Source organism: Chiloscyllium punctatum, chromosome 4 (genome assembly GCF_047496795.1).
Source record: "Chiloscyllium punctatum isolate Juve2018m chromosome 4, sChiPun1.3, whole genome shotgun sequence".
Classification (NCBI taxonomy): Eukaryota; Metazoa; Chordata; class Chondrichthyes; order Orectolobiformes; family Hemiscylliidae; genus Chiloscyllium; species Chiloscyllium punctatum.
Genome location: NC_092742.1, coordinates 32,169,203 through 32,189,788, shown reverse-complemented (window position 1 = coordinate 32,189,788; position 20,586 = coordinate 32,169,203). Strand labels below are relative to the sequence as shown.

General features: G+C 42.4%; 1 protein-coding gene across 1 annotated transcript in view; it reads left to right on the top strand.

The window, feature by feature from the left end:
* The window catches only part of golga5 (golgin A5), a 45,451-nt gene that overhangs the window by 13,540 nt on the left and 11,325 nt on the right, over nt 1-20,586 (top strand). Inside the window, exons 5-10 of the mRNA XM_072568320.1 lie at nt 9,882-10,005; nt 12,701-12,904; nt 15,340-15,510; nt 17,676-17,804; nt 18,543-18,641; nt 19,979-20,201. Coding sequence (XP_072424421.1) covers nt 9,882-10,005; nt 12,701-12,904; nt 15,340-15,510; nt 17,676-17,804; nt 18,543-18,641; nt 19,979-20,201 — 950 coding nt within the window. The remainder of the gene's footprint in view (nt 1-9,881; nt 10,006-12,700; nt 12,905-15,339; nt 15,511-17,675; nt 17,805-18,542; nt 18,642-19,978; nt 20,202-20,586) is intronic.

The following is a 20,586-nucleotide window of genomic DNA, read 5'->3' as shown; positions in this document are numbered from 1 at the left end:
TTAGCAAATTGATAGCTTCATAAATGTCATTATAAATTGTGGTTCAAAGGCTTAAAATTTCAAAGCAGGTTAGTAAGTGATTGGATGGAAAATTCTTTGTCCAGAACTCTGCAGAAATAAATGAAATTGAGAAGATGAATATGAGTAGGAATATAACAGTGATTAGATACCTTCTTGTCCAACAGTTCCAATACGTGTAGCGAATGTGATAGCAGGGATCATGGGTGGCTATAAGAAAAATATGTCTGGATGGAAAGATTTTAAAGAAAGGAGAGACATAAACTTCAAAGACAAAGCAAGAGGAGTTGAAAAGGAGGTTGAAATGATTTGAAAGTGAGAAGTTGCTTAGTGCTGAGGGAGGAAAGGAGTGGAAAACTTGATGTATAATTTAAATGTCTGATAGAAAACAAGAGTTTTAAATGAGCAACATGAAGCAATAGTATAAAATCCTCAAAGGAAAGTTACTATAGGTGCACAGAGACTAAACCAAAATGTTTTGGAGATAGCCACTGTTTTGAGTGGGCAAGTGGAAATGCAAGCTGTTTGGGCAATATTCTTTACAGAGGAGAAAAGTCATGTCTCAACAATGTCTCTTTCAAATCTTGTGACCAACTACAACAAGTTAATGGATGCCAAGGGCTATGTTCTGAGGGGGATGTGAAGTGATAGCCAATCCATTGTAATTGGCAACATGAAAGTGATTGAAACTTTGGTTGTAAACTGGGTTCCTGTTGATTTTTGGGTGATTCAAGGTATCCCTTTAATTTTTTTTAAACTGTCAATCTTGTGAATTTCAAATATACTTTTTTTTTGCAAATATATTTATTAGCAAATTTTTTTAACTTTACGAACATACACAATTATTGAAAAATGCAACCAATAACAAATTTCAGTATAATAAAAAGAAAAAAAACCCACAAATTACAACTACTGTCTACTAATTACTAACTGACCCTATATTACAAAACAAACCCTAACACTGTGCAAAGCAACACCAATAAATAAGTAAATAACTAATAGATCAAAAAAAAAGAAAGAAAAGCAAAAAAACCCCACAGAATACAGAACAGCTATGGATGTAGGTTTGCTGGCTGAGCTGGGAGGTTCATTTCCAGACGTTTCGTCACCCTACTAAGTCACATCTTCAGTGGGCCTCAGGCGAGCAAACCTACATCCAGAACCTCAACCTGAGCTACAAATCTTCTCAAAACTCACAGAACAGCTATGCTCGGCGCAAAGCTCCCAAACAAAAGAATGGTAGCATTATCTATATATATGTATACCCGTATTAATGCAGGAGACCCCGCCCAGGGCCCAGGGCTTGACAAACCTAACTATTCTGGTTAAACAAATGCCCTAGTTAAGATAACTGACAAATCTATATTCAAATAACTCAAGTAGGGCTGCCATGTCTTATAAAAATGGTCTGTTGTGTGGTGCACCATGTTTGTAAAAAAGTCCAAGGGAATGTGCTCCATAACTAATTTCTGCCATCCCAGCAAGCCCGGTAGGTTCTCAGACAACCAATTCATCAAAATATTCTTCCATGCACTGTATGCAAGAATATTAAATAGTTTCTTCCCATGCACGTCTAAAGATGGTAAATTCGGTAGACCTAAGAGGAGAGATATCGGGTCTACTTTGACTTCAGTCCTCAATACACTCCCTATCTCTCCCGCCACGGTGCTCCAATAAACATGGAGCCTATGGCATGTCCAGAAGCAATGGGTAAGAGTACCTACACTTATTTTACATTTGGGGTGCACTGAAGATGCCCCTTTTTTAAACTTCGGCAGACGATCTAGTGCCAGATGAGCCCTGTGCAGAATTTTTAACTGCGTAGTGCATGTCCTATTACAGATTGAGATCTTTCAAGCATTCTCCCATATGTTCTCCCATGTTTCGGAAGAGATCTCCACTCCTAGCTCCTGCTCCCAGACCTCTCATAACCGGTTAATATCCTGCCAGGCCCTACCACCCAGCAGGTGATAGAGGGCACTAACCGAAAGGGTGCCTGTGAAGCGTAGCAACAACCTCTCTGTATTGGGCTTATAGGGCTTAGTGAGAAGTGTAGTCGTCTTCTGGTTGAAATCCCAAATCTGAAAAAAAAAGAAAAGACCTCTGCTGGGCAATCTGTATTTGTGGCTCAGTTACTCAAAAGACATCATAACCTCCCCCTCAAACAAGTCTCCCAAACTAGAAACTCCTCTCGCTGCCCATAGTTTGAACCCTGAGTCCATCATCCCTGGTCGGAATCCTGGCATGCCAACTATAGGTGTAAGTGGCGAAGTCTTGGATAAGCAACCCTCACTCTGACGCATCGCCCTCCATGTCTTGACTGTACTAATGGCAATAGGGTTCCAGCAGTGGTCCATAACTGTCCCCATCTGATCCATGAACAACAGATTAAGAGGTCACTTTGCCTGGGAGGCCTCACTATCCAGCCATATTGAGTTTGGATCCTTACCTACTCAATCGCAGACAAAGGACAGCAGGGAACTTAATTGATACCTTCTGACGTCTGGGAAATCAACTCTTCCCCCTTCTTGAGGCAACAGCAATTTAGTAAGTTTGATGAGGGGCAGCCCACGATGCTAGACAAAGGGACCAAAACAGCCCATAAGCTTCCACAGCGCTGACTTGGGAAACGTTATAGGGAGCATGCGCTTGGGATAAAGCAAACGAGGAAGAACATTCATCTTGATGAGAAATATTTGGCCCAGCCATGAAATTGAGAGAGCCTTCCATCTCTGAAATAACAGATCAAACTTGGGGGTAATAAAAATGCCTAGGTATCGGAACCCTGCCCGTGACCACTTAAAAGGGAACTTAGGGCCACCTTCAACTTCTGGCACATCCTTAAGGTTCCCCAAAGGCATAACCTCCGATTTTGCAAAGTTAATCTTATATCCTGAAATAGCTCCAAATTAATTGATACATTGTATCAAATGGAGTACTGAGGTCATCGGGTTCAATAAAAACAGAAGGACATCATCCGCGTACAATGTAATCTTGTGTGCCCTCCATCCCACTTCTGGAGCGGTTATGTGGACGTTCTGATGAATGGCCTCTGCCAGCGGCTCAATCACCAATGTAAACAACAATGGTGAGGGGGGCAGCCTTGCCGGCCAGAGGGAGGCAATATAAAACCTCCACCCACCTAGCAAAGACCCCACCCAACCCAACCCAGTAAAGCCATTCCACCCAGTCAAATGCTTTCTGTGCATCTAAGGAAATCACCAACCCCTGAATCGATTGTTGCTGACAAACCTGGACCATACTCAGCAAACTTCTAAAATTATTAGAGGACCTACGGCCCCGTATAAAGCCTGTCTGGTCCTCTTTAACAATATGGGGCAACACCTTTTCCAATCTCAGCACCAGAATCTTGAAATCTGAATTTAATAGAGGGATTGGCCTGTATGAGGCACAATCCTCAGGAACCTTCCCCTTCTTAAGAATTAAGAAAATATTAGCTTCTCTTAAAGATGGTGGTAGGCATTCATGCATATAGGAGTGATTGTACATCTCCAACATCGGCCCTGACAGAATCCCTATAAACTCCTTATAAAACTGATGGGAGACCATCAGGGCCAGGCGCTTTCCCACTCAAGTTGTTTAGTTTCCTCCTGTATTTCCTGAACTGTCAAGGGGGCATTAAGGAGAGAGGTCTGTTCCAAGGTTACTCCTGGAAGGTCCAAGTTCTTAAAAAAAAGGTCTCCATTTTAGCCCTGTAGTCCTCACAACCTTCAGTCCAATATAATTCAGAGTAAAAGCTCCGAAAAACCTCATTAATCTTTTTAGCATCGTATCTAAGGACCCCAGCGCTGTCGTTGATTGCAGTAATGCGTTGGGGAGCACGCCTTTTCCTAGTCAGGTACGCTAAATACGTCTCTGGCCTATCCCCATATTCAGACAGCCTTTGTCTACCAAAAGCAAGTTCTTTCTTTGCGTTTTGTGTCAGTATTGAATTCAAGACAGTCCGGAGGGCTGTGATTCGCTGTAGCTTAGTCACCAAAGGCCATGCAAAATGTGCCGCCTCGACGGCTTTCAACCGCGTCTCAAGTAGACGCTGCTGTTCCTCCTTCTGTTGTTTCCGGCTAGCTGAATAGGAAATAGCTAATCCCCTCGTAAAGGTCTTAGCAGTCTCCCATAGCCGTGCCTGAGTTGATAGTCAAGAATTCCTGAAACTCCTTCAAAAAGTATTCCACAAATTTGGAATCCTTAAGGAGAAAAGGGTCCAAATGCCAGTGCTGCAAACCCAACCCCTCACTCTTGGCCTTAACCTCCAAATATACTGCTGTGTGATCAGAGATAGCTATATTCCCAGTTTTACAACCCATAATTGAATCCAGAAGGGCCAAGGGAGCCCAGGAAGAGGTCAATCCTTGTGTGACATTTATGTGAGTTTGAAAAAAAGGTGGAATCCCTGCCGGTAGGGTGAAGCCATCTGCAAATGTCCACCAGCCCCAACTCCTTGCCTAAGTCAACCACCTGCTTAGCCTGCGAAGAAATAGTTGGGGGCTCACAAGACATCCTGTCCACTGTCTGATCCAAAAGACAATTAAAATCCCCCCCATAATAATGTGCCGTGTTCCAAAAGCACTCAGCTTAGAGAAAGCACTAATCAAAAATTTGAGAAGATGCGCTGGAGGACAGGAGATATTTAGAATGCCATATTCCTCCCCATGTATCAGGGCTTTAAGTATCATAAACCGTCCCTGCTCACCTTTCACCTCTAATAATATGAACAGAAGATTTTTCTTGATAAGTACCGCCATTCCCCTACTTTTAGTTGTAAAGGATGAAAAAAATACTCGATCATAACACCCCTGTTGTAATTTCAGGTGTATGCCATCATCAAGATGGGTTTCCTGCAATAAAGCGATATCAACCCTTTCTCTCTTAAGGCTAGAAAGCACTTTTTTTCCTTTTAACAGGCGAATAGCTTCCCTTGATGTTCCAGGTGCACTATTTAATAAGGCACTTAGCCATATCCCCTTTCAGAAACCCTTGAACCTCTGGGACGGACAGGGGCTACAAAGTGCCGAGCACTAGTAAATAAAGACTCATAGAGTCGAAGAACTATATCTACAAAAACTACTCAATCATAACTTTAAACATCTACTACTACCAAAAAACTACAAAGAAAACCAATTATAAAACCTTGAATGGAAGACTCTTCCCCATGCCCATAGGAGTCACTCACCCTACTCATCCCCTCCTTCACAGCTCCTTCAAACCCAGACTGTGCCCTAGCCTTAGGCCAGGAAAAAAAAACAAGGAAATGATCCTTAAATCAACAGAAAAAAAGACAAAGTCAGGATAAGCACTCCACCCATCCCTGGCTTCATCTCTCAATCAGACTTTTAACATTTCTGTTGTCTTAAAGACAATTTTGTTAAGTTGTTTTATCAACCAACTTTTAAAAACAAAATATTTCTCATTCCAAATTCTAAGTTCAAATTGGATATCGTCTAAATGCAGCTCATTTATGTTTTGAGAGCAGGTCTTTCACAGTAAGAAATCATCTTTTTGTTTTTACAACGTCTTAAAAAAAACTTAGGTTCATACTATTTGCAGACAAATTTACTTTATAAATGCTAAGAATCAAAGCAGTTTAAGTCTTTTGCTTTCAGATTACCCTTTGTTTTATTATGTTCGTCAATTAAATATAAGTGATGCTATTATTACCTGTCAGAGGAACACTCTGAATAAAATACAATTTTCACAGGGGACTTCTTTAACTTAACTGGGGAAAAAGGACTTGTGCAATGTCTTGATCTCTTCCTTAACCATCCAAGGGTTCTTCACCCACCTTTTGTGCCTCTGTCCTTGCCCTGTCCTGACTGGTATTATATTCTGGATTAGTGGTGCTGGAAGAGCACAGCAGTTCAGGCAGCATCCAACAAGCAGCGAAATCGACGTTTCAGGCAAAAGCCCTTCATCAGGAATAAAGGCAGTGAGCCTGAAGCGTGGAGAGATAAGCTAAAGGAGGGTGGGGGTGGGGAGAGAGTAGCATAGAGTACAATGGGTGAGTGGGGGAGGAGACGAAGGTGATAGGTCAGGGAGGGGAGGGTGGAGTGGATAGGTGGAAAAGGAGCTAGGCAGGTCGGACAAGTCAAGGGGACAGTGCTGAACTGGAAGTTTGAAACTAAGATGAGGTGGGGGAAGGGGAAATGAGGAAGCTGTTGAAGTCCACATTGATGCCCTGGAGTTGAAGTGTTCCGAGGCGGAAGATGAGGCGTTCTTCCTCCAGGCGTCGGGTGGTGAGGGTGCGGCGGTGAAGGAGGCCCAGGACCTCCATGTCCTCGGCAGAGTGGGAGGGGGAGTTGAAATGTTGGGCCACGGGGCGGTTTGGTTGATTGGTGCGGGTGTCCCGGAGATGTTCCCTAAAGCGATCTGCTAGGAGGCGCCCAGTCTCCCCAATGTAGAGGAGACCACCGTGGGCGGCACGGTGGCACAGTGGTTAGCACTGCTGCCTCACAGCGCCAGAGACCCGGGTTCATTTCCCGCCTCAGGCGACTGACTGTGTGGAGTTTGCACGTTCTCCCCGTGTCTGCGTGGGTTTCCTCCGGTTTCCTCCCACAGTCCAAAGATGTGCAGGTCAGGTGAATTGGTCATGCTAAATTGCCCGTACGGTTAGGTAAGGGGTAGATGTAGATGTAGGGGTATGGGTGGGTTACGCTTCGGCGGGGCGCTGTGGACTTGTTGGGCCGAAGGGCCTGTTTCCACACTGTAAGTAATCTAATCTAATCTAATCACATCGGGAGCAACGGATACAATAAATGATATTAGTGGATATGCAGGTAAAACTTTGATGGATGTGGAAGGCTCCTTTAGGGCCTTGGATAGAGGTGAGGGAGGAGGTGTGGGCACAGGTTTTACAGTTCTTGCGGTGGCAGGGGAAAGTGCCAGAATGGGAGGGTGGGTCATAGGGGGGTGTGGTCCTGACCAGGTAGTCACGGAGGGAACGGTCTTTGCGGAAGGCGGAAAGGGGTGGGGAGGGAAATATATCCCTGGTGGTGGGGTCTTTTTGGAGGTGGCGGAAATGTCGGCGGATGATTTGGTTTATGCCAAGGTTTGTAGGGTGGAAGGTGAGCACCAGGGGCGTTCTGTCTTTGTTACGGTTGGAGGGGTGAGGTCTGAGGGCGGAGGTGCGGGATGTGGATGAGATGCGTTGGAGGGCATCTTTAACCACGTGGGAAGGGAAATTGCGGTCTCTAAAGAAGGAGGCCATCTAGTGTGTTCTGTGGTGGAACTGGTCCTCCTGGGAGCAGATAAGGCGGAGGCGGAGAAATTGGGAATACGGGATGGCATTTTTGCAAGAGATAGGGCGGGAAGAGGTGTAATCCAGGTAGCTGTGGGAGTCGGGTTTGTAAAAAAATGTCAGTGTCGAGTCGGTCGTCACTAATGGAGATGGAGAGGTCCAGGAAGGGGAGAGAGGTATCAGAGATGGTCCAGGTAAATTTAAGGTCAGGGTGAAATGTGTTGGTGAAGTTGATGAATTGCTCAACCTCCTCGCGAGAGCACGAGGTGGCGCCAATGCAGTCATCAATGTAGCAGAGGAAGAGGTGGGGAGTGGTGCCGGTGTAATTACGGAAGATCAACTGTTCTACATAGCCAACAAAGAGATAGGCATAGCTGGGGCCCATACGTGTGCCCATGGCTACCCCTTTGGTCTGGAGGAAGTGGGAGGATTCAAAGGAGAAATTGTTAAGGGTGAGGACCAGTTCTGCCAAACGAATGAGAGTGTCAGTGGAAGGGTACTGTTGGGGACGTCTGGAGAGGAATAAACGGAGGTCTTGGAGGTCCTGGTCATGGCAGATGGAGGTGTAGATGGATTGGATATCCATGGTGAAGATGAGGCGTTGGTGGCCGGGGAAACGGAAGTCTTTCAGGAGGTGGAGGGCGTGGGTGGTGTCTCGAACGTATGTGGGGAGTTTCTGGACTAGGGGGGATAGGACAGTGTCGAGGTAGGTAGAGATGAGTTCAGTGGGGCAGGAGCATGCTGAGACAATGGGTCGGCCAGGGTGGTCAGGCTTGTGGATCTTGGGAAAGAGGTAGAACCAGGCAGTGCGGGGTTCCCGGACTATGAGGTTGGAAGCTGTGGGTGGGAGATCTCCTGAGGTGATGAGGTTCTGTATGGTCTGGGAGATGATGGTTTGGTGATGGGGGTGGGGTCATGGTCGAGGGGGCAGTAGGAAGAGGTGTCCTCGAGTTGGCGTTTGGCTTCAGCGGTGTAGAGGTCAGTGCGCCAGACTACCACTGCGCCCCCTTTATCCGCAGGCTTAATGGTGAGGTTGGGATTAGAGCAGAGAGATTGGAGGGCTGCGCGTTGTGAGGGTGAGAGGTTGGAGTGGGGGAGGGGGGTAGACAGGTTGAGGCGATTAATGTCCTGGCGGCAGTTGGAAATGAAGAGGTCGAGGGCAGGTGGATGCAATGTGTTGGAGGTGGGCGAAGGGGTCCTCGGAAGGTGGGCAGGAGTCCTGATTGTGAAAGTAAGCTCGGAGGCGGAGGCGACGGAAGAAGTTTTCGATGTCACGGCGTGAATTAAATTCATTGATGTGTGGACGGAGGGGGATGAAGGTGAGTCCTTTGCTGAGGACTAATCGTTCGTCCTCAGTGAGTGGGAGGTCTGGAGGGATGGTGAAAACTCGGCAAGGCTGGGAGCTGGGATCTGGTGTGGGTGTGGAGCTGGGAGCGGGGTCGGAGTATTATAGTCCAGTTTGGATTCAGATATCAGAGAAGTGGAATTGGGGGAAGCACCCTCAATTGTGTTCCTAAGGTTACTTGCCTGTCTCGCACAATAGTCTCCACTACTGTGCGTTCGCAGATTTCTGCTTGGCATGTTTAGATTTTGATAACCCGAGGATGCAGTCCATTTCATGATCGCCTCAGAATCAATATCCAATTGTCCAGTTGTAACGCTGGGCCTAATCCTTTTTCCCTTGTTATGTATTGTATTGGGGAAGTTGCAATCGTTTTTACACTACAGTTTTTTTTTTGACAAATTCCAGCAGCACCCTTTCGTCCTTATCCAAGTGTAAAGAGCACAAATGGGCATTGTAGGTGAACTTACTCCAGCCCTTTTCTTACTCCATTGTTCCTTTCTAAATCTCTCTCAAAAGCCTCACAAGGACACACTCAATTGCTGTCTCATATTTCTACAATTTCCTTGAGGCATCCTGCTACTAATTATTCTAACTTTTCCATTTAACTGTCTGTTGTATTCTAAAATATCCCAATGCCACAGTGACTTCCTCTTGCTTTAAGAATTACTTAATGCACATTTAATTACAATCTAATTACATTGTAAAGTTGAGAAGCTGGGAAGCAGTAATTTATACCTTGAGTAGCAGGTGAGGGTGGCTTGTGATCGCAGATACTTAACAGGCAGTCAGCGACTTGTTAGAAGCAACAATTTAGATTAAATACATTCTTCAAATAGGCAAAGAACTGTGTAAAACCATGACAATTTATCAATTATTTTATTCTTGTCTCATATAATTGATTTCCCATTGAGTGTTGGGTTGAGCTCAGTTAATCTCACTTATTGTAGTACTGGACATGAGACAATTTAATGACTTTGCACTGGATTCAGCCTTGCGTTCCCAAAAGAAAAAAAACATTCTGCACTACCTAAAACAGACACTTATCAAAGGTCTTGCTGTTTAGATACTTGAATTTTGTTGTAGTAAAATATGGTGCTGTGGCTATAATTTATTAGTTTTAGATGAGGCTGTTACACTGCCAAATTAGAAACTGCAGGTAGAAGATAGGTAATACAAAAGTCCTAATCAATTAGAGATGCTGTGCTTATTACATGTTGCATTGAGAAACCCCATAAAGAGTTTTATAATGTGGTTTTCTTTCAAAAGAATACTGCAGGATCATACTGAAGGGAGCAGCATGCATAACCAAGCCTTGCAGACAATGCAAGAGAGGCTTCTGGAAGCAGAATCATCACTTAAACGACAACAAGACAGTTACAATCAAATGCAGGTTTGTTTTGGGGGCAAGAAATCCAACTCCTTTTACTGGCTTGGCAGCTGAGCATCACAGATAATGCAACTTGGATATCTCGCTTCTACTGTATTTGCCTTATTAACATTAGAGATTTAATTACGAGTCAATAGTTCACAGTAATTTTGCAGATCTACATTCAGGTCAAACTCTTCACACCCACCTCAGGAATATCCTAAGTTATTTTATATGTACATTAAGTGTGAAAGAATAATGGAAAGAGTAGGGTCCATGAAGTACCAAAATGTGGCAGCTCCCACTCGTGAGAGGGATGATGAGGATATAGAAATTCGGGAGAAAGACTATGATATACAGGAAGAAATTGGCATAATCAGAAAGGAGGTTCAGAGTGGTCTGGCAGGTTTAAAAGCAGATCAGTTTCCATGGCCAGATGCAAGGTATCCTAGGTTGTTAAGTGAGGCCAGCGATGAAATAGCATTTCATGTCTGTCTGGCCTGAAGAGATGTGCTGGAGGGCTGGTGGGCAGCCAATGCAGTTCCATTATTCAAGAAGGAAGCAAGAGATAAATCTTGAAATTACAGGTCGGTCAGTCCAACCTCCGTGGTGAGGAAACTATTGGAAACAATTCTGAGGAACAGAATTAATCTACACTTGGCGAGGCAGGGCTTAATCAAGAGTAACCAGCATGGTTTTGTTAAGGGGCAGTCACGTCTGATCGATTTGATTATAATCTTTGAAAAGGTAACCGGGTGTGTCAATAAGGGCATTGTATTTGATGCAGTCTGCTCGGACTTCAACAAGGCTTCTAGCAAAAACTCCACATGAGAGACTGATAGCAAAGGAAAGAGCCCATGGGATCCAAGGAAATTTGACAAATTGAGCCACAATTGGCTAGTGACGGGAAGCAGTGGATGATGGTCAAGGGATGTTATTGTGACTGGAACCATATATCCAGTGGGGTTCTGCCAGGATCAGTGTTGAGGGCCTTTGCTGTTTGTGATATGTATAAAAGTTTTAACTTGAATATAGGAGGGTTCATCAGTAAGTTCATGAACAATATGAAAATTAGTAAGATGAATATCCTTAGATTACAAGAGGATATAGACGGCCTGATCAGTGGCAAATGGAATCCGATCTGAATACATGTGAGGCGATGCACGTGATCGGGACACTGAGATAAGGACATGCATTATGACCTGTAGGACCCTAGAGAGCACGAAGTGTCAAAGGGACCCTGTACATGTTTTCTGGTCCCTTAACGGGACAGCTAGATAAAAGTGGTTAAGATACTTGCCTTTGTTAGCGGAGGCATTGAGTTTAAGAGCAGTGAGGTTATGCTGGAACTGTATAAGACATTGGTTAGGCCATGGCTAGAGTATGGTGTGCTGTTCTGCAAAGCACGCTGTAAGCAGGTTGTAAATGTACTGGAAAGGGTGCAGAGGAGATGCACGGAGGGAAGAGAGGGGGGGAGGTGTGGGCGCAAGTTTTGCATTTCTTGCGGTTGCAGGGCAAGGTGCCAGGAGTGGAGGTTGGGTTGGTGGGGAGTGTGGACCTGACGAGGGAGTCGCGGAGGGAGTGACTCATATCCGTCACAAATTCACCTGCACCTCCACACACATCATTTAATGCATCCGCTGCACCCGATGTGGCCTCCTCTACACTGGGGAGACAGGCCGCCTACATGCGGAACGTTTCAGAGAACACCTCTGGGACACCCACACCAACCAACCCAACCGGCCTGTGGCTGAACACTTTAACTCCCCCACCCACTCCGCCAAGGACATGCGGGTCCTTGGTCTCCTCCATCGCCAGACCATGGCAACACGACGCCTGGATGAAGAGCGCCTCATCTTACGCCTAGGAACCCTCCAACTACACGGGATGAATACAGATTTCTCCAGCTTCCTCATTTCCCCTCCCCCCATCTTATCCCAGTCCCAAACCCCGGATTCAGCACCGCTTTCTTGACTTGCAATCTTATTCCCGACCTCTCCAGCCCCCCACCCCCTCTCTGGCCTATCACCCTCACCTTAACCTCCTTCTACCTATCGCATTCCCAACGCCCCTCCCCCAGGTCCCTCCTCCCTACCTTTTATCTTAGCCTACTTGGCACACCCTCCTCATTCCTGAAGAAGGGCTTATGCCCGAAATGTCGATTCCCCTTCCCCTTGGATGCTACTTGACCTGCTGCGCTTTTCCAGCAACACATTTTTCAGCTCTGCCCTAGCTATTGCCTAACTCTACAAATGATTAATTTATCATCTATGATGGTTGAACTTCTGGAAGCATCGATGCTTGCCGAACTTGCAAAAAAGATCTTGGAATGCCTTAGCTTTACTTAGCCTCTTCCCAGTTCACCTTCACACTCTTTGTCATCTTAATTCACAGAACTCTTGAGTAATAAACATAAAAATGAATATATTTTTCACATATCTATTCAAACTTCTCTTCTCCCTGGTCAATGAGTAAGAAATTGATACAGATTTATTTCCCGCTGAATACCTGAGCATGAATAATTGCTGAGACTTAATATGGAGTATCCCTTTTTCATTAGGTGTGATGCATACAATATAATTTTATTTCCAGATCTCCTTTAGCAATACTTTCTTTACCTATAAACCATAAAAAATATTAAAATTAACCTGTTCTTTTCTCAAGATTGTATAAGATGTTTGAGATGAGCTGAAACACGTCTTTTGTATCTTCTTTTCAGAATGAGTTTGCAGCTAGGCTCAATAAGGTGGAGCTTGAACGCCAAAGTCTTGCAGAAACACTGACTGCGTCTGAGAGAAAGGTGATTGAAGAGAAGAAGAGGGCAGATGATCAGCAGCAACAGCTCAAAACTGTTAAGACCAGTTTGGATTTGGCTAAACAGGAATTAATGGACTACAAACAAAAGGCTACCAGAATTCTTCAGGTGTGAACAAGGTTATATGAAAATTGAAATTTGACGTGGGAGTATGCCTTTCGGCCCCTCAAGCCTGCATTGCTGCCTGATAAGATCATGGCTAGTCTGATTGTAGCCTCAACTGCACTTTCCTGTCTACCCCTATTACTGTTTGAACTCCATTGTTAGTCAGAAAAAAAGCTAACTCTGCCTTAACAATTTTCAATGATCCCACCTCCACTTCTCTTTGTGGAAGACGTTCACACTCTTGCAATCTTGAAAATATTTTTCTTCAACTCTCTCCGAAATGGAATGCCCCTTCTAGTTCTAGTCTTTCTCCCAAGAGAAAAGCATGTTTCTTGTATGTTTCAATAAGATCACCGCTTAGTCTTCTGAACTTCCGTGGATGCAGACACAACCTGTCAAACCTTTCCTCATAAGTTAGCTCTTTCATCTGAGGAAGTAGTCAAATGAACTTTCTCTGAACTGCTAGTGCATTTTATAAATAAGCAGATCAAAACTGTACACTGTACTCTAGATGTCTTATCAAAGTCTGGTACAACTATAGGAAAGCATTCCCAAGGAATGCAGATGTCCTATGTTTGCAGCAAAGTTGGTCACTTAATTTTTTTAAAATTCATTTGTAGGATGTGGTTATTGATGGTTGGGACAGCTTTTCATGCCCTTTCTTAATTGCCTAGAGGGCAGTTCAAAGTCAACCACACTGCTGTGTTATGGACTAGGCCAGACAACTCAAAACATTCCTCAGCAGGCAGCCCAGACTGTTACTTTGCTATTTGTTTTGGTAAATGTACAGTGGAAATTACCCAGAGTAAGTTATCTAGGTTGACTAGGTTTTCAAACAGACAAAAATGTATTCACAAAATTATAGAATGAAACACAAAGAACAGAATATAGAATACCCACAGAATTCAGTTGATCCAAACTAGACTTAATTATGCTGTTCCGAAAGTACGCAACAGTCCCAATAAACAAATCCCTTAAACATTGTTTCAGTTTTACTCTGAGGCTTACAGGTCAAAGTTAGAAGGGCAGAAGGAGAGAAAGTTCAGCAGCTTGTTTCACCCATCCCCTGCTGCAACTGAACTAACAACAAGAATTCAGCTTCCAGGACTGACCCCTCCTGTTTCATTAAACAGGTTACTTCTAAAACATGAAAGCTTTGGCCTCCAGTCTCATCTGTTTGCATATAAACAAAAAGGCCTCTCAGTAAATCCTTTCATCTCTGTACCAAACCAGTCGATTTGGAGCCTGTATTGCTTTATGACCCCTCTGAGAAAAAAAAATCAAGGACACAGTATCCTTGAGAAAAGGAACAACTTCTGGAAAAAGGGCCAGCTTTGTGACAGCTGTGGGTCTGGAGTCACATGTAGGCCTGATGAGGAAAAGGTATCAGTTTCCATCCCAAAGGATATTAGTGAACCAATAGGTTTTTCGAACAATTAACAATGGTTTCACGGTTGTTAGCCTCTATATTCCACGTTTTTATTGATTTTTAAAATTCCACCATCTGCTATGGTAAGATTCAAACCAGAGTCCCCAGAATATTACCTAGATTAGTCTAGGCTATTGCTTTCCATTAAATCTACGGTGTCAAGACACGATTTGACATTTAAGTCCCAGACAACGGACTCCGCAAAAAGAGCTTGTTTCTGTCATATCTTGAAAGCAAAAAGTTCGTGCAAAATGGAACACCGTTTGGAATTATTACTGTAGGAACAGAAAATGTGTTTTCACCAATGCTATTGCAAAATATTAGCGGCTATTGAGGCAGAGATTATCACTTTTAGAGAGCCCTTGGGATAAATATTTAATAAGGAACAACATAGAAGTGAAAAGTGCAAGAGAATGAATATAAATCAGCTGCAGTTGAAAAGCTGGAACAAATTGCCAGGTCGCCTTTAGACCAAGAGACATCACTTCCACAGTTGTAATGCTCTTTATTCATAGACATGATTATAAAATACTATTTAGTTTTCATGTTTATATTTGAGTGTGAGTACTTTTTAAACAAAATTTTTCTGTTGCTTTACAAAATTTAACCTTGGTCAGTAGATGGCAAAAGTGTGCTTTGGGAGCAAAAATAAATTGTGTAGCTCAATCGGTTTCCATGTTTGTATCATCTCCATCATTTTACTTCTGTAGTTTATTACCAGCAATGACTAATTTTAAGTCACATTCTTGAATATAAATTAACGTATTGCCTTTTATTTAATGATCCATTTTAACTATTTTGAATAGAACTGATCAAAGTTTAATCAGAAAGATGCTGTAAAATTTGATTATTGTACTTCCCATTGAAGTTATGAACGTGTTTTGTGGATTTGAGACGTGCTGATGATTATGAAGTAGATTTATACAATGATCTGCAGTAAATGGATTATAATTCTGAAACAACAATAAATAAATTTGTTGTTAAGTATTAATACACATTGTTTCCACAGTCCAAAGAAAAACTGATTAACAGCCTCAAAGAAAGTTCTGGAATCGAAGGTTTAGAAAGCCATGCTGTAAGCACCATGGAACTGGAAGAACTGCGGCATGAGCGTGACATGCAACGTGAAGAAGTCCAAAAATTGCTGGGTCACATTCAGCAGCTGAGGGTGGAACTGCAGGTAATCGATTATCTACTTCCAACAGCTGTAACATTCTTGCAAAAAATTACACTTTGTTGTTAGCTTTAGCAGTCCTTGAACAAAGTGCTCAGACAAGAATTTGACCCCTTACCTGTGGATGGATGTTCTGGCTATGGAAGAAGTGCAACAAAGGTTTGCCAGAGTGGTATCATGGATTACAGGCCTGATATATATGTCAAGAGACTTCATTAATCTGGACTATATTTAATGGATTTCAGAAGAATGAGGGTGTACATCATAGAAACCTATCAAATTCCAAAAGAACTAGGCTACATGCAAGCAGGATATTCCCAATGACGAGATTAGAGTGGTGCTGGAAAAGCACAGCAGATCAGGCAGCATCCGAGGAGTAGGAAAATCAACATTTTGGGCAGGAGCCCTTCATCAGGAATGGCCCCTGATGAAGGGCTCCGGCCCAAAACGTCTGTTTTCATGCTCCTTTGATGCTACCTGACCTGCTGTGCTTTTCCAGCACCACTCCAGTCTTGTCTCTGATCTCCAGCATCTGCAATCCTCACTTTCGCCTATACCCAATGACTGGGAAGTCCAGACCTCTGGTTTACAGCCAAAAGATACAGAGTAGGCCCGAGATGAGAAATTCCCGCACTGAGAGAGTGAGTCTGAGGAATTCTCTGCCTCAATAGTTGGGCCAAAACTTGGAATGCTTTCAAGAAGGAATTAGATATATTTCTTATGACTAAACTGATCAAAGGGTATGAGGAGAAAGCCAGAACAGAGTATTGAGTTGGATGATCCACCATGATCATATCAAATGATGCATCAGCCTCAAAGGACTGACCAGCCTACTCCTGACCCTGTTTTCTCTGTCTCAGTATCTATCTGGGAGGCACTTTGGTGCAGGAGAGTGTGGTCATTGGTGACTTTCAGCCGTTGTCCATGTGCTTCTTGTCTGAAAAGCAGGTGGTACTTTAAACACTCCTATGCCTACTTGATTCAGTTTAGGTAGATATTAACTGCCTTGATAATTTCCCTAGCAAGCCACTCACTTTGTAGTGATTATTGGAGAAGACCCACCACCACTCTACTGTGACAACTAGAGATGATCAGTAGATGCTAGTCTTTCCAGTGATGTCATACGTTGGAGAATTATGTGCAAGAAAATAAGCTAGCCAGTGTTTCACTGTCTAAAACAAATGAGTTTCTACAAAAACAATAATTTGGCGTTCACATTTCATCGGTAGAATTCAGATAAGTTACAAGTCTGAATTTTTCGTGTGGCCTTGTACAGGTGCACAAGCTGTCAAGTTTGGGTCAAGTTAGAAACTACCATTTCCAGTGAGTGAGGAGAGTGTTTTATTTTAATGTGCATATGAGATTGTTTTAATATGAAGTTAAGCTGTTATGGCACAAATTGTTTAAGGGTATGACTATCTGTATTTTTCAAAAATCAATTATTCAGAATCAGGTTCATGTAAGCAGCAAGTTTTCCTGAATAAATCTATCCATGTTGTACTTGGCCATTGCCACCAGGAGGTGCTATGTCAACTGTATGTTTATAAGCTATATTCTAATGTGTTTGTGAATATTACAACCAAGTGCCTTGAAGAACAATAAAATAGTTGTTAAATTGAAGTGTATTTTAATATAGGAATTTGCTACAGAATAACCAACACTGGCTGATTGTTAGAACAGTTATTGTGGTGCAACACTTCCTGGTTGAAAGGTTCATTTTACAAAAAAAGTCTAAAAAACCGTTTACTGATAAGAGAAAAAGGTCAAGAACTGAAAATCCTCAGTCACAAGCCTTTTTGCTGTCAGTGATATCAAAGTCCCAATTTCAGTGCACCATCTTGGGTAACAAATGATGATTAATAAACAGGAATGAGGGAAAATATTTTATTGTATATATTTAGTAACAGAGTTCAAACTAATTCAGTGGTGACTGAACAAGCACCATTGACATTTTCCTGATTTTTTAAAAGTTTTGCTATTAAGTATCACTTTGTAATTTCATCCCCTTCCTATTTGAAGCACTGGCTATATAAAAAATTAGAATTAAAATTGAGTAATTGTACTACTTTGTATCCATTCAAAGAAATATGAAGTTTAGGTTTGGCTGGACATGTATGTAAAACTTAAATTCTGCTTACTGATTAAACTTATTCACCTGACATCAATGACAGGATACAGAGACACAGCAATTGGGTGAGGCAGAAGCATCCAGGGAACAAATACAAGAACTACACGAACAAATCAACATGCTAACAGGAACTAAAAAGGAGCTGGAGGCCGAACTGGCCCGACAGAAACAGGCAAAACATAAATTGTTCCTAGCTGTTCTTAACATTAATGTTACTGTCTATTTATATTATTTTGACTTGTTCTGTGGCACAAATATGCACTGCATTGTGTTTGAGTATTGAAATATTGAAACATAGCACCTCCCTGCAAATCTGTTTAGTTATGCAGTGTAAAATTTCTAGAAAAGCTACAGATTGATATTCAAGACAACTGCATCAATCAGTGAATAAAAATATAGTTTGCCTTTCTAATATAGTTGAATATTTAGATGGTGCTATACATCATTGCTTCAAAAGCAATTTAGTCTTTCACTAGCAAATAGAGTTCTTTATCATTATGAAGTAAAATGAATTTTAATTTTTTTACAAACTTTGAGCTGCCAATGTACAACTTCTAAACATACAGATTATGGGCACACACATTTTCTTATGCTGCTGTTTTCCCACATTTCTGGGAAACTGACAAGAATGCAGCTTTCAAATGGTTATAGGCTGAATCAAAATCCAACTTGTGAAGTGTCACTAGACTGTGGTACTTTAGGGAACTACTTGGGAAGGGAAAGAGCTTGTCTCAATAAAATCTGCTAATTTGTAACATTTCTTAGATGTTAATATGACAATAAATATTAACATCTATCTCGGACTGATAGAACATACACGAGGTGCTTCCACGTGGAAGAAGTTGGCTAATGAAGCTTCTGCATATTTTATTCAATAACTTATGTTTATCACACTGGTTTGAATTTATAGGAGTTTCAATACATCGAAGAGGAACTGCACAAGACAAAGAACACACTGCAGTCTAGAATCAAGGACCGAGAGGAGGAAATTCAGAAGCTTCGGAATCAGGTACTACTTCACTTGTCTGTTTTGTATCACCTTTTTTTGGTGGAAATATGATTGTTTACCTCCACAGCTTCAAAGTATTTTCAGGTTAATTCTGATGTAATGAATATTACTATTAACGTCCTGTCATGTTTATAGTTGGGCGTTCAAAATGAGAATGTTTGAACCTGGGACTTGAGTGTCAAAAAGTGGAAGGAACTATTGATTCAAGAACTGACTTTGTAGGTGGGAAGCTGATGGAAAGTGATCTTGGGATTGAGGAGGATGCAAGTCTTGAGACTAGGATACCATTGCCTTTGCTGGAAAAGTGCAGATCACATTTTCTGCTGTCCTGAAATGAATTTACAGCTTCCATTTGGAAGTCAAGATCACTACTGCGTAAATCACAAGATAATCTCGCAGTGAAGAGTTTTAGTAAACTCAGTCGAATTATGATATTTTCGATTCAGGAGGAAAGGGTTAGATTAGATTACCTACAGTATGGAAACAGGCCCTATAGGATAAAGAGAAAAAGTCTTTTCTCTGGGGCCAGGGAATCCAGAACTTGAGGGCGTAGGTTTAGGGTGAGAGGGGAAAGATATAAAAGAGACCTAGGGGCAATTTTTTCACGCAGAGGGTGGTACGTGTATGGAATGAGCTGCCATGTACAGAATAATGGTAGGCTGCAGAAAAATAGAAGGTGAGATGTGGTACAACTATGAAGATATTATTGCCAATCGCAGACACACATGCTAAGTGTGTATAATTCCCCATAAAGAAATAAGTGCATTTTTACTATTAATGTTGTGCTTTATTACACTGGGAGTGGTTAAAGCATATACCAGAACTTTAATTCAGGGCAAAGCAAATTTATATTGAAGCCAAATAAAGTATGAATATAGGTAAGAAAGCAGTTGGCTGGTGTATAATGCAGGATGGTGCCAACAACTTGGGTTCATTCCCTGAGTGAGCTATGATATTTCTGTCTCCTTGCCTTGCTTTGGTGTGGAGTGTCATTCTCAAGCTATTTAATTAACAGAGCGATGCTGTAGTTTCTCAAGATCTACAGCTAATCACCTTATCTGGAAAGCAGGTGGGTATAATTTTGAATTGGAATAAAATACATAGGAACATAAGAAATAGGAACCGGAATAGGCATGTGGCCTGTTGAGCCTGCTCTGCCATTCAATAAGATCATTTTCGTGGTCTCACTTCCACTTACCTCACCATAACCCTTAATTCCATAACTGTTCAAAAAAACTGCCTTTCTAGGTAGACTTTGATTGTTCCATTTTTTTCTGTATTATAAGCATCTGTGATTACTTCATGCTGTGTTTTGTCATTTTCAAAAAATCCTTCAGCTCACAAACAAAGCCATGAGTAATAGCCACGCTGAACTGGAAAACCGACTTCACCAATTGACTGAGACTTTGATCCAGAAACAGACTATGTTGGAGGCCCTCAGTACAGAGAAGAACTCACTTGTCTTCCAATTGGAACGCCTCGAGCAACAGCTCAAGAGTGTACAGGGAAGCAGTGTTAATGGCCCTGCTGTTAACGTATCATTATTGGAAAATAATGAAGGTAAGCAAGTACAACTTTCAGTGCTGGGAGCTACTGTAGAAAGCTTGTTGTTTAGGATTGAGAGGCTGGAGGATAGCCTGAGATGATAGTCTTTGACACCAAATGCAGTTTTAATCAATGCACCTGTATGGAGCACGTTCTGTCCCAGTGCTTGTGACATCACTGCTAGTGGCTCCACAGTGAGTTCACTGTCAGAGAATACCAACAATAAAATGAATGTTTTCCAAGTATTTTAAATTATTTTAAAATGAGGTTATGCGATTTATTCACTGCCCCATTGCAACTACTTCCAACACCTTGATCCTGCCCCCACACTGCCTCACCATCCTGTTACTTGCTCTTCACTATTGCTGGGAGCAAGGTATCAGGTGGGAGGAAGGCAGTG